Source organism: Vanellus vanellus (genome assembly GCF_965231255.1).
Source record: "Vanellus vanellus genome assembly, chromosome: 1".
NCBI classification, from domain to species: Eukaryota; Metazoa; Chordata; class Aves; order Charadriiformes; family Charadriidae; genus Vanellus; species Vanellus vanellus.
In genome coordinates, this window is record NC_138905.1 from 156,461,282 (window position 1) to 156,476,039 (window position 14,758).

The 14,758-nt window shown below is 42.6% G+C and overlaps 1 protein-coding gene across 2 annotated transcripts in view; it reads right to left on the reverse strand.

Annotated features, from left to right (window-relative positions):
• COL4A2 (collagen type IV alpha 2 chain) overlaps positions 1-14,758 on the reverse strand; it is a 147,674-nt gene that overhangs the window by 95,448 nt on the left and 37,468 nt on the right. For both annotated transcript variants that reach the window (XM_082498166.1, XM_082498165.1), the window contains one exon: positions 8,472-8,552. In XM_082498166.1, coding sequence (XP_082354292.1) covers positions 8,472-8,552 — 81 coding nt within the window. The remainder of the gene's footprint in view (positions 1-8,471; positions 8,553-14,758) is intronic.

Sequence of the window (14,758 nt, forward strand, 5' to 3'; positions counted from 1 at the left end):
AGAGCAGGGAAAGGGAAAAGTAATCCCCCTCACCTCTCAAAGAAGTTACACTAATATAAACTTTCAAGAGCTAACAAACTGTAAGCTCGGGATGCAGGCAGAAACTGAGCAACAGAGCAGAGACCGCTCAGTTTGTGGCAGAGAGAGTGCAAGGTGTGTCATTGCTGCTGCAGGAGGCAGGTTTTGTATGTGTAGCCCCTGGTCCTAGCAGAAGTCCTGGATTTGTTCTCTAGAGGCAATAGTGGCTGAGCTGGAGAGAAACAGGTCCTGCCAGGATGTGGTGGCGCAGTCCCATCTCTGCTGTGGCTGCTCTCACGTGGCCACCACCAAAAATATAACTGATGTTGACTAAAGAATTATTTAGAGGATGTCAATCTGAGGGAAGGTGGATAATCAGCTTGGAACGAGGGATCAAATCTCTGATAAACTCTAACCTCCAGCTAATTATAATGTCGGCTTGGCGTGAGGATGCTCCTGGAGTAGAGTGAATCTTCCAGGAGAGGACAAAGCAGGTGATGGCAGTGGGAGGTTCGATTATTTGACACAGAGATAGCTGGATTTGAAACAGCTGAGAGGAATAAAAGGCCTGCTGAATGCAAAGGTAGCAGAGCCCACGAGATGTCCAGATATGTATTTAGTCTGGTTGAAGTGAGGAACCAGTGGTCACAATCTATGTTATACTAGTGATGAGGGAAAGTAGGGTAGGGATGTCCTAGGGGGTTAACTCAAGGCTGGTGTGTCAGAGACTGAAGTTCTTGCAAACTCCTTGGAACAGGAGAAACCTGCACAGGAGGAATGGGCTGGACTTCAGTCAGAATGGAACAAGGCTGCTATTACTGAAAATTAAAACGTTCACAGAGAGATAGTTAAACTAGAAACAGGGGGAAGACTGACAGCCATGGTGGAGCACCTGGTTCAGACTGAACAAACTTGTGAGGGAGGCATGGCTAATGTTCAATACATTCCTGAAAAGGCAAAGGAGGAAATAAACAGCATAAATACAATAAATAGGGAAAGTAAATAACACCATTTACAATGCCACTTGAGTGGTGCTTGCAACAGAGGATGGTCAAAATTTCTAAATGCTTCTATAGCAATGCTAGAGATGTAAAAAACAGGATTATGGAAATATACTACTTGGCAACAAATGACAACCCCGATATAATAGACATCTCGTGCTGGTGAAAGGAGGATCAGCAGCAGCATACAGAGTTGTGAGGCTGCCTACTTTACAGGAGTGAGAGAAAATGAGATGCAGCCAGGGGCAGTGGCAGAGCGTGCCAAGGCGAAAACAAAGTGTAACAAAAAAAAAATACTGAGGGCACAGGGGAGCATTAAGGAATCCTTGTGGGTGGAAATAACAGAAAGCTAGGACTTGGTCTTTATTTAGGACTCCCCTGTTAAAGACACTGATCATGAAATACTCAGTGAAATAAGAGAAGCTGCAAAACTAGGTCAGGTAGCAACATTGGCAAATTCCAACTACCAACATACTGTCAGGCACGATGCCTCATCTAGATGACATAAGGAGATAAAATTTTTGGACACAGAAACTGACTGCTTCTTAGCGTGGTGAACCCTGGGACCCACAAGAAAGGACGCTGCTCCAGGTTTAGCCTTGAGTGCTGCATGGGACCTGCTTCAAGAGGTACTAGTGGGAGAACTGCTCTGTAAGAGTTTCCCAATATAATTGAACTCAATGCTGTAGTGGGAAGGAGTAAGCCAAACAAATACATCACAGAGGTATCCAATTTCAAGAAGGGGAAATACATAAAAATCACAAAAATAGTAAAAACCTAAGAAAGCAGTCAAAAAGGCAAGAAGCCTAAAGCAACCTGGAGGCTTTTCAAAAACACTGTATTGAAAGTCCCGGTAAACTATGTGTCACATATCAAAAAGAAAGTAAACCAGTTCAATAAAATCCCTGCACAGCTCATAAAAAAAAAGCTAAGGAGGCTATTGTAGGGAAAAAGGTTAGCGCCTAAAAAAAAGCCGAAACGAACAGGAAAGCCAATAAAAATCAAATCAAGAGTAAATGGCAACTAGGATGGCTAAAAAAGGATGCGAATATTTTGCAGAAGATCAAGCCAATAGTAAAAAGTTGTTTAAAGAAAAGCAAGAAGCCATCAAAGGCAACAGCAGTACCACATCGTGCCAAACACTTATAAGGGGCGCTTGGTGACAATAAGGCCATGGCAGAGAAACTTAGTGACTTTTTTGCACGGGTCTTTACTGCTGAATGTGTTTGAGAACGTCCCAAATCCAAGATATTCTTTGAGCCAGGTTAATTTCAGGTAAGTAAAAAGGAAGTAGTAGATAAAATAGAGGCAGGCGTTACTAAGTGACCAGGAGCAGGTGACGTTCACCTGGGACTTCCGAAGGAACTCAAGTATGAAATTGCAGAACTGCTGGCCAAGGTGTGTAAGCCATCATTACAAACTGCCACTGCGCCAGCGGGCTTTTGCCAACCAAGCTCCCATGCAGAGAAGAGGCCCAAGAGGAGACCCTGGGAGCTGTGGGCCAGTTCCTCTGACTCTCCTTCTTGGCCAGGCAGTAGTTTACCTTAAAGAATACAATAACTGAGCACAAGGATAAGCATGGTAAAGCAGGCCCTAGTGACCGTAATGTATGTGGATTTTCAAAATGGCTTTGACAAAGTACTTCCACAAAGCTTTTTAAAATAAATTCCCTTAGGGTTGGAAGGGAGGTGCTCTCTTCCTGAAGGCCGTTAAAGGACAGGAAGAAAAGAATGGTGCTTGATGGGCACATTTTAAAATGGAGATGCAACAGCAGTGGGTTCTTTCAGACACAGGTGCTGGAACTGGTTTTAGTAAAGACTTCAACACTGAGCTACAGAAGGGACTGAACCATGAAACATCCAAGTCTATAGATGATACTAACCTCTTTCAGGTTGTCAAATGTCATGCTGGTGATGGGGGATGGGGAGATCTGGGGATCTCCCATGCTGGGAGATCCAGAAGGACTTCACCAAATTGGGTGGGCAGATAGGTTTCAATGTAGGGGGGCATCAAGAATAGTATTGAGAAGGAAACAAAGGGTGTCAGTTTGCTTTTAAGGCAGACCTCGGTGCAGCCATAATCCTGTGTGTTGTGTACAGTTCTGGTCTCTCACAGAAGAGAGAGAAGAATAAAAGGACTAAGTGTTGGAGTGTTGCCTTCAAAAGAGAACCTAAGAAGGCTGTGACAGGAGAAAGCTGAGAGGGAATATGACTGAGGTTTACAAAATTAGAGAAGCAGTGAATAAAGTAAATGCAGAACTGCTCCTTCCCAAATCATACAGGACTAGAAACAGGGTGTACTTGAAACCAGAGGGAGATGGGCTTAGAACAGGTCACACAGTAATTTTATATCATTTATATCCTTGGTGCCACTGGACACTGTGAAGACACAGAGTTACAGCAGCTTCAAAAAAAGGACTACACAAATTCAGGGAGGAACACAGATACTGAAGGAACATATAAATAGGGTGATCTTGGGTACAAGAGAAATGGACTGCAGAAAGTTGCCAGACCTCTGCGGTCCCCATAAATAGCATCTCCTACTGCCATCGTTAGGGACAGAGTAGTGGGCTAGATGAATTACCAGTCTAATTTGAGAAGACACGCTTATGTTCTTAATTTGTAAAAACAGAGTACAATATCAGATTTCATCAGATATATCAACTTGGACTCACCAAGAGTTACAAAGGAGCTACTGCCATGATACCAGCTTAGAAGCCAGTTAATTGTGACATTCAAGAACTACACTAACAGTTGATAAAATGATTTTATTTGGTTTAAACACTTCCCTAAGATAGAAGAATGGAATTTACTTTAGAATATTTAAGCATTGTATTTTGTTGTGGTTTTTTAATTATGGAGAAAAACATCTGCTAGATCTAGTCCATGTGTTAAGATTTAAACTCGTATGGAAAATGCTTGTAAGTAAAGATCAGACACTAGATTTCACAACTGTATAGCACCCAAAAGCAGACAGAAGTGATTATAGGTGAACTGGTAACAGCTTACCCTTGGCCATTGTATTAGCAAAAGCAGTAAAACAGATATCTGTAAAGGAGTTATAGTGAATCCTCATGTCAATCTGGGTTAAAAAGGAATGTTTAGGCATTCCCAAAAAGTGGCCTTTATGGGGGGACACGAAGCTGTCTTTTCATTTCACAGTTCCCATTATTCCAGCCCCTTGCAAAAACAATAGCTAAATGGCTCGAGCACTGTTAGATGCTTGACTCAGACAGAAAGTACAAAGTGAGATTTCAATAGAGTGCATTTTCTCACTCTATAGAAAGATCAAAAAGAGTTCTATTCACTTCCACTTTCTACAAAGCCATCTAGGTCGATTATGAAGTGAGGTTGATTATGAACTTCAATAGGTCAAACAGTTGGCCATTGTACTGAAAGGAGTTATCGTTTCCTACATAAGTGCATTAACGTTTAACAAATTTTAAAGGTGCATATATTATACTCTGCCCAATATAGGGTTTGCAAAGAGCTATAAATCTAGAAATTTTAGGAGTTGCAATAAAAATCTAGAGGAAAAGGAAGAAACATGAAGTTTTCTGTTTGGTTGGTTGTTTTTTCTTTCCTTTAGTCCAGGGTTTCTGTTTCATTCAAAACAGAATTTCAATACTGTATCAGTGCTTCCCTTTTCTCCTTTCCCTCTTACCCAGGCACCTGGGTACTCCTTACAGTATTTTCTCCACATGTAGCTTAGGGAGATGATGTTGTCTTAGGAGAACAACTTACGAGAAGTTGTCTTAGGAGAAAATGAAAAGATGAGTCTGTCTCATCTCAGGGAGCAGATGAGTCTGTTGTCTTCACTTTTCCTTTTCACCCTGTGCCCTCCACTGAGGTTTATACCATGGTTTCTTTTTGTGTGGATTTGGACACTCCTGTAGGAGCTTTGATTCTCACTGGAACTCGGCAGAGCTTTTTGCCAGCTGTGAGAAGGGGAGATGAGGATGAGGCTTGTCCCCAAGCTTGGCTCCTGCAGCCCCAGCTCCAACCACCTGCATAGGTGCAAGGTATGGTTAGATAGACTGCATATTCATAACCAGCTAACAGTAAATATGCCCCTAGGTTAAAGTAAAATAACTAGGCTGCAGTGAGAAAGAACAAAGACTAGAGTGTCATTAGACACTAGAAAAAACCCAGCTTATGGAAGAGGTACCCTTTACTCTTTTTCCTCTGAAGTGCGAACTCAAAAGCGAGACAGGAGGTGGGAACTTCAAGGGGATCGTACGTGGCCCAAGAAAGATATTCCTTTAGAGAAACTTCTCCGAGCAACAGCTCAGCATTTGCTGCAAATTGCAAATGTAGTTATCAGCAATGCTCTATGATTCTCTGAACATTTGTATTTGACCTGTTTTCCTCCTGGGAATGAGGCAGAAAGTGCCTTTTGCAGGTGTCCTCACATCCCCTTGAGCAGCTCTGATGAGAGGTGGGAGACTGCAGGTCAGCCGCTGCCTTTGCCTTGCTGCAGCAGCTCCCCCACCACCACAGCGGGCAGATGAAGCTTCTGCTGTTTCATTTTCCTGTCCCCACTAGATTTCGTCAAGCTGTGACTGAGCCCCGGGAAAGCTGCAGGGCTGAGACCAGCCAAAAAAGAATGGAGGAAAAACTAAAAACACATTTTTTTTTTTTCCCGGCAGGCCTGCTAGGTGCATGCACTAACCTGCGCTAGGTGGCCTTTTGTCCCTAGATATTGCCCGTATGAAACACAATTCAACTTTCCTGTACCTTCATGCCTAACCTTATCAGTCCCAAACTAAAAACAGTGTAGACAGAAGCACAGGGCTTCCAGCTGTCTTGCATCTGGAGATCTGGCACAAATCACCAAAGCCTAGCTGAATCCTCACACATCTAGACAGTGCCTCTCTGCCTCTAGCACAGAGCCCCCAGAAGGTATCAGCAGGCATGTTTTGTAAAAAAACACTTTTTTAAAAACAAAAGCCATGGGATTCAGCAACAAGTAAAGAGAAGCATCTTTATTTAAATGCTGTACCTTAAGACTGTAACTGAAGCGACGACAGAAAATGAAGCAGAAGCACGTATAAATAAAAAGTAGGCATTTCTTCAGATCTTTTCTGCTTTCACAGTTTGCAATTGTATTTACTGCGCCAACGAATTTACTTCATTCAATAGCTCCTGATATGCACTCAGTAGCAGCGATGCAAATAAAGTGCTTTTGTTTGCCTGGTTTTGAGGGACCTGTCACAAACAAGAGGTGAATTCCCAGGGGACGGTAGGGCTGACAGCTGGCTGCAGACCCTCGCAGCGCTGCTCCCACCTGAGTTCCCCGTGCCCTGCAAGGGACAGCTCTGTTGTCCCGACATGGAGAGTCCCTGCAGAAGCAGGCTCTGACAGACTGCTTCAGGCATTCTTACAAGTGCAAACATGCAATATGTCTATTGTGCATGTAATGAGTCACCTCAAACAGAAAACGTGTGTCGTGCCAGATTATACAGAGGTTTTGTGAAAATAAATATTCCCATTGAGGATTAGCATGAGACCAGAAGCTATGCCAAATTTGACTAGTCTCTAAAGGCCAAACTTGTTCCTTAAACCAGATGTTTAACAGAGGTTGTGACATCTGAAGAGACCAGCAGACACAAAATGCACGCAGCGTATGCTGACTCAGAATGAGGTATATCGTTTCAGAGCATTAAAATACATTTTTTGAAGTGTTATAAAATTCTTTAAATCACTTTCCCCACTACTCCTTCACATCTTGCACAATTAACCACAGTAGCAAAATATAATTTACGTTTTGTAACATCCTCCTTTTCTCTTTTTTAGTGTCCATTTAAAGGAAGGCCACTGTGATTAGTTACTGGAGTTACTTACTTCCCTGAGCTAAATGAAAGAGTGAGAGTGGCGAGCGAGTACATAAAATCTGCTCTTAACTCCCAATCTAGATACTAAGCAACTCACAGGGAGCTTCTCGTCAGTGGCATCTGACTAATTGTCTACTCTGGTAATTTAACATTTTCAGCTTTTCTAACCTATGCAATTAATTTTGTTTAGCTACCTCTTCTCTCTTACAGACTTGGTAACTTGAAATTAAGGGTTATTCAGTCAATAAAGAACATGAAAGATATTTCAGTCACAAAAGTTGGTAGTTTTTTTGACAGATACTTACTTTCATGAACTCTATTGGAGAACAAGTACATCCATGCTCTGCTTTCAGAACCAAAAAAAAAAAAAAAAAGACACTGAAAAAAGACATAGTAATGTCATACCCGAAGCTGTTTCATACAGCATTAGTTTTTGTCTTTCAGTGCCCTTGGAGGGAATTGACAGGAGGCACTCACCAACCTTCATGTGCTGGATGATGAGCTTATGGCAGTAATGGCTGGAGGGAGCCCCACTAGAAGCTGTGCCTCAGGGGAGGGCTTGTTTGTGCTCAGTTTCATCAGTTTGCCATTAGGTTATTGTAATGGAAAGCAGACCGTGAGCAGATCGTGGTCAGGGGATGGTAGTATAACCATTACAGTCCTCATGGCATGGTAACCCCAGGATCATCTGACTTCCATGGAGACATTGGGACTTTGTAAACAAGAGTGTTCCTTGCCTCCCACCTACATTGTGACTTTCCTACCACCTCTTCCTCCACTCAGACGTGGAGTCAAGCTTGAGGAATGCGATGGGAACAGGAACTGAGAGCCCGCTGCATGGAGGGAAGGCAAAGAACTAAAAAATCTTATGAGGTTTGTGATAGCAGAAAGAGCATATGACCTGCCGCATCTCTTGCCTGACCTATTCTTAGAGATGGGTGGATGGAAAAGGCTGAGTCACCGTCTCAGCTGCAGAAGACCAAGCTGTACAGAAGGAGCCTGCCAGCCAGGGCTCCATGCCATACAGGATAGGAACTGCCCTATTTCTTGGAGCTCTTTGTGGCAGGTGGCTAATCCCCTCCACCCCATCTCTCTTCCTCTGCCTCATTCCGCACTACTGCCCAAAACAAAGAACAGATTATCAGCAACAACCTAACGCCAGAAGTCCCAAGCGGTTCCCTTCCAGCAGGGATTTCAGGTTTTGCAGGCCTGGATCCCTTCTGCTTTAATGGAAATCACATGCATGGGGTATCTTTTCATCAGATACCATTTCATTAGAAAGACTTCAAGAACATTACTGAGTCATTTTGTTCATATTCACTTAGCGCTGACACACAATCCAGTGATGTTCTAGCACACAATGTCCCTAAAATTCTGATCCAATCAGCTAGCCATGGCCATCAAGTCCTTTGGCCCTGATCTTTGAGAGAAGAACCTGCTAGCAAAGTATTTCTTCAAATCCAGAAGCTTCTGAGGAAGCAAGATGAAACAACAATAACTTTTTCCTAAAAAAGAATAATTGTTTGAATACTTTTAGCAGTCTGATCCAAGTCCATCTATAGCAAACAGTGTTGAACCTGTACCATCAAGAAAGTTTTACAGGAAAAAATGTTACTTACACGGCTTCCTTTTTCTGGGAAACACTGACATCCTCCACTGCAGTCTCTTCCTCCACACGGTCCCGTGTAAGTCTTTCCACCCTGCAAACCAGAACACACATAAAACGAATTGTTAAAAGGTATCAGCTACAATATCTGGCACGGCCCAATAAGCTTTGATTAGCAGACTCGCTGGGAACTTGCCCAAGCAAAGACGAGGATCAGATCTACGACTTCCAATTGAAACTTCTTTAATTTGAACTTCGAAGCAGCCATGAGTGGCTTTCCAGTTCTTGGAGACCAGCATAGAGAAATATAATGTTACTCTATTAATTTCCTTCCACATTTTCAAAACATTGCAACTACATGCTGAGCAGTATCTGACACATCTTTTTGACATATGCAACAGATATCGTATCACAGAAGCGCAGCTGCTTGGATTCTTCAGGGACATGGACTAAGTCCTAGGTCACAATGCAGCACATCCTTCTATGCATGCTCTAAATCCTTGCTGTATTTTAAAATATTTATGGGTGGACATGCAGGAAAGGCGTAGGTATCATGTTCAAAATCATAAGCCAAACTCTGGCCTTTTCCTCTTCAATGGCTGCCTATTCCAGAGGCACCCAAAACTTGCTAGCAACCAACGACTTTGACCTAGAAGTCAGACCCAGATTAAGTAGATGGCTGCAGTTACACCTCTCCTGCCTGTCCAGAACCACCTTGGCCTGGGCTACAAATATATTGATCACAAAATATGCACTGCTCCATGCAAATCCTTGGATGGACTTCAACAGGCAGGCCAGCTCAGATTACACCTAGCACAGACTGCCTGTACGAAATGCCACAGCCACAGTCACTCTTGGTCAGCAACCTGAACAGCAGAGATGCTGTGCATGCTGTGGTCTGATTTTTATAACTGTGAGTTAATAATTAGGAATACTGTGAAGACCAGCCTGCGGCCCACCTAAGCCCAGCATTTGGAACGCCTGAAAGTGCCCCAGCAACCTAGTAAGTAATCTGGGAAAAGAGGAAGGGATTTCTCATCATTATTTCTGAACTTGGTTTGCCCCACAGCGAATAATTAATTGAGCCAGAAGAGAGACGGACTGAAGTCTAGTGGCTACAGGAAGGACATCTTGGAGCCACAGCCCCTTATTCAGGGCGGCTGCTAATTTTCCCATGCACCGTTCCTTAGATAAAACCTCAAGGCACCCCAGCTGTAGGGTACAGAGTCAGGGTCGCTCCCCTCCAGGCTGGAAGAACCCTGAATCCTTCATTGCGCTGCAGCAGGGACAAATGGTCCCTTCACTCTTCCTGCCTCCTTCATACCTTGAGCATGCCCTCCCTTGGAAGGGAGGTGACAGGGATATAAACAAGCCCTCAAAACAAGATGGGTGCTCTGAAGTGCTGTGCTGTTCCTTAAATAGGCAGTGATGCCGCCATTCCTGCCTCTAGCCCTGACTCGAGTAGCTAAAACACAGAGAGGGACCAACACTGCCGTGCTTAGGACTTTTCATGTAGCTCTAAGCAATCCCCTACTCAACACCTGGGGTTGCTGGGTCACATTTCTCAGGTGTCCACCTCTGCCGTGACACTACCAAGAACTTGAAAGCACAGCTCCGGGCTTTGGATTCCTCCTTGAGAGCCAAAGGAATAAAAGGTATGGACCAGGCACCGGGCATTGCCTAAGTCCTCCTTTGGTCATATTGATACAACGGGCTCTCAACCTTATTACAAGCAGTAAAACAAAGTTCCTACAAGTTCTTATGTTTGTCATGAGAGGGTTCAAGTCCGTGTCTTAACTGATTTTATATATTAAAATACTTTTGTTTCAGGTTTATATTTAATTCTCACATTTAATGAAACAAGTAGGCTTTTCATACTGATAAAGGAGGTCCACGGAACTAAAACCATTCCCCGAGCTATTTAAAGGTTAGGTGTTTGATTCAGGAAATTATTTCACGGATGTAACAGTGCTTTACGTCATGTAATGAACTCTGCTTTATGTTTAGGCTATTGTTTAGAGGAAATAATAACTCAAGACAGTTTTATAAACTCCAGCAGCTTGCTCAGGTTGGGTCCATTTTTGAGTTAAATATTTGAATGATTGCAAACTCACTACCTCCGTGGGTATTTTTTCTTATTAACCTATTTGCAAATGTAATGTGCATCTCTTCCTCAGGATCCTTCATTTCACAGAGTTTCCCCCTCAATTCCTTTTCAGAAATTACTAACAGTTCTATACATCTTTATGGACACCATGCCGACGTATGGCCTGTGTGAACATATTCCTCCACAGGACGCAGGTCTTCATTAAGGAGCAGTGTGCTAAGTAGTGCTGCCATTAATAAGAATCAATTCTGAAGTTTTAGAGATCTGGTTTGGTCGGAGCTGTAAACAGCAATATATCCCAACCTAACAGTAACTGACTGACAGATATAGTAATTTTATCATGTGAGTTTTCAATTACGCCTACTGAGAAAACAACAAGGAGAACAATACGTTTATTTCTTTCTTAATTAGCAGAGTGAGTCTAAATTTGGTAAACTGTTGCTAAGGAGAAAATAGAGTATGAATCAGAACTATGGCAAGATATTTGTGCACTTTAAAAAAAAAAAAAAGGAGGCTGCTAATACTTATTTCAACTGGAAGAAGTTCAAGGTCTATTGTTTGTGTACTATCCACTATCCACCATCCAACATTTCAATTTACATGCTATAACAATACCAGCAGCTAATGTAGGGACACAATTGTTTTCTTCCACAATTTTAGGAAGCTTTTTTTTTTTAAAATTTTCTCATTTTATGTCCTTTTATGCACAAAGACTCTTCAGATAATGAACAGAAAAATCTGGAAGAATTCTCTAAAGGTAGGGAACATAATGGGAGAACATTTGAGACCAGCATTCATATATCTCTTCTGGATTACACTTGGCCTCTCCTCATTGCGTAATTTCCACTTCTTGACTGCTAGTGCGATGACTCTGGGAGCTTTTAGTCACATGTAGCATTTTCTACTTTATTATCTATGAATGTTTATAATTTCTTGAAGGCAGATGATTGCACTGTTGTTTAATCTGACATTACTGGAAAGTTACAGTATAAAATGTTACAGTTTAAATGTTTTTTAATGTTAAGAAATAAATCTGTTAAGGACCCTTGTAAAACTTTGTCAAAAACAATTATACACATGGGCACACAATTGAGATTAAGGAAAATCAAACGGACATGTATCAGTCAATAATTAGAATGCAAAAAGCCCAGTTTAAAATTAGCGATGGACAATGTAGTCTTAAAGTACCACATGTATTTATTTCCTGAGGAAAACAGATTTCTGGGAATACACCACCAATGGTGACATCCAAAAGTAGTTGTCTTGATCTGAGACAGGTGCCTGGAATACCTTTTTGGTCAGTGGGTAGAACAGTCCATCCTAGGGTACAATTCATCCCATCCTGATACTGGCACATAAACTGATCAGCTGCATCTCTCCCAGAAAGTGCCTACTGCTCGCTCTTAACTGTAAAGGGGGGTGGAAGTGACTAGCTTATGCAGAGACATCCACCCACTGTAGAAGTCTAAGGACAGGGAGATGAATCTCCCGATTTGCTCAATACGCAGTTAAATGGTGAAAACTGTGTTAGCAGCAGAATGGTGTTTGTAGGATCTGTGTAACCAAACTGGAAGAGTGGCAACAGCCCCAACTCTGAAGTTGTCTACTGAGAAAACCTTCAATTCCAGGTCTTGCTTATATTTTGGATGATCCCAAAGTCCCCTAATCACTAAAAAGTCCCGAGTCTAGGCAGAGTCTAGAAATCGGGCTTATATAATCAAATTTGAGATCTCTGTGATACAGGCAGAATATTTGGCCTGCTGTTACAGACGGTGCAGAGAATCTCATCAGAACTATTTCAGACATTTGAAATAAATCCCATCCTAGAAGGAAGAAGGGATTAGAAAGGTACCTTAGGGTAACTAGTTGAGATGTGTCTGCAGCAAAAGTGTCCAGTTTCAGGTGAGATGAATCCTGCACTAAGTGTCCAAATCTCATTCTCAGAGCCAGCTGTGGCCTCTGATGGGAAGACCAAGTGTGAGGAAGACTAAGAGCAGACATGTGTTGCAAACACAAAATGGGTTACACCACTGCACTGGTATGCAAGTTCTCTGTGTCTAAGGTGAAGTATTGATTAATTAGAACTAGTCTGGGGAGCCAAGGCTGAAGTATGAGAACTCTGTCAAAAAATATGTAATATAAATGAAATGTAACCAACATGAACCACAGGGTCAGAAGGCAGCCTTTGGAGGCAAGGCTGTCTCATTTAGTCAACTGTAATGGTAGTAGCATATTGAGCCAAAATTGCCTAGATAATAGCGTCAGAAACATCAACTTCTGAGTATAACAAAATTGGGACTGATGAGGAAAAAGTACCTAGGATTAGGTTGTTTATTTGGGAGGAGCATAGGCAGAGAAAAGGAGGTGCAAGGGTGGCAAAAAGGTGGAAAAAGAAAAAAAGAGGAATAGGGCACCCAATTAGGTGAAGAACAAAAATGGTGAGGATACGCTAAGAGCAAGAGCATGGGCATCTGTAGTCAGCAGTGATGCTGACCTGCGGGCACAAGCCCACCAGGAGCCCCTTTAGGAGAGCCCACAGGTCTCTCCACCGGGAACGTCCCTGAAAGACTTGCTGGGGGAGGGTGGAGTAAGAAGGCACAAACTTGTAAGGAAGGACAGGCTTCCACCTGAATACCAATTGCAGGAGGAAAGGCAACAGAATTGCAACTCAGTAGCCCCTTTGTGCAATTAATAAGATTTATTTATAGTAATTTGGTATGAATACTAATACTAACAATAAGCAATAGAATTGTAATTCAGTGTTTCTTGCAGTGATGTAGTTGTGAATGAATAATAACAGTGGAGTTACTTCGCCAATTAAAGTATTCCTAGGTTCTTAGAGTTGTGTTCTTTAATCAGCAAACATCCAAAGTTACATCTGACATCTCCAGTCTAAAGGGGGGAAGTAGGATTTGTGGAGTAAGACCCCTCTACAAAGCTTCCACTTCATCCTGGAGGCACCAAAACATCCTGTCCATCTCCTCCTCCTGCTGGCAGGAGGGAGGAGGGCAGTTTCTGGTCATGCATACAAATACGTGCTGCTCCAGACGTGTGGGTTCCAGCTGACTTGCTCTGGGATCTGAAAATCAGACAGAAACTACCATACCTGAAGGGTTGGAGACAGACCCCCAGCTCTGTGGACAAGTGGCACAGAGATACTTAGGTCCGTGGTTTTCAGAGGTAGGCATCTCTAGAGCAGGCTTGCCTTGCAGAGACCAGGACAGAGCAGTCCAAGACAGATAAATATCTGCAATTCACTCTCTGCCCTCTTTTATTTACAAGCTTAGACATCTCCACAGGGGCCCATATGAGCATGTCTAGCTCATGGAGCCTGACCTACTGGAAAATGTTGTTACAGCTCCTTTATTTTTAAAATAGAGCTGGAGAAGATGATGGGGTAGAGGAGGACTGAGCGGAGCGGCTGTACTCTGCCCCATTCATTGCACACAATAGCACAGCAGTCAGCAGAGTCTCTTAGGAAATGGGAGACCTAATTGCAGTTCTCTGATGGAGAAAATCGAACACGCACCTGCCCCTGGGAAAGCCTGAACCAGCAGGCTGCGAACTAGGCTGCAATGGACGGAGAAAGGCAATGAGGAAAGCAATAAACTGAAAGGGAGAAGAGGCACTTTTCCAGCTCTCCTTTAAATATTGATGGGTCACTGTGCTGGAATGAATATAAGATCGATGGTTCAAAGAACGTGAACACTACTTAAACATGAGCAAGAGAAAACATGTAAGTGCCATCTATGTTTGTAAAGCTTGTATATCTGCCCAGTGTAAACACCTTCTCATTTTAATGAACGTGAAACAGCAAGCATAAAATGTGGGTGTCCCAAAACAAAATCTTACCCTCTTGCTTTCTCATATTTTTTGTCCCCAAAAACCATTACATGTTAGTACATCTTCAGCCAACAAAAGACAACTTTTCTTCTGAGAATTCATAGAGTTCTGCTTCTGACTTAAAAGCAGTTTTTCAGCTCAATTCTTAAAAAAACCCAGAAACTGATATGCAGTTCTCTTTAAACTTTTCTGCACATTAATGATTTATTTATTACTAATCTTGGCCACATTTGTGTAATTGTTATCTCTGTGTGCCCACTGAAGTACCTTCACTTCAAGGGTTGGTATTCTGACAAAGAACAAAGGCAACCAGAGGACAGACCTCAAAGTACAGTCCTGTGAGTACAGAA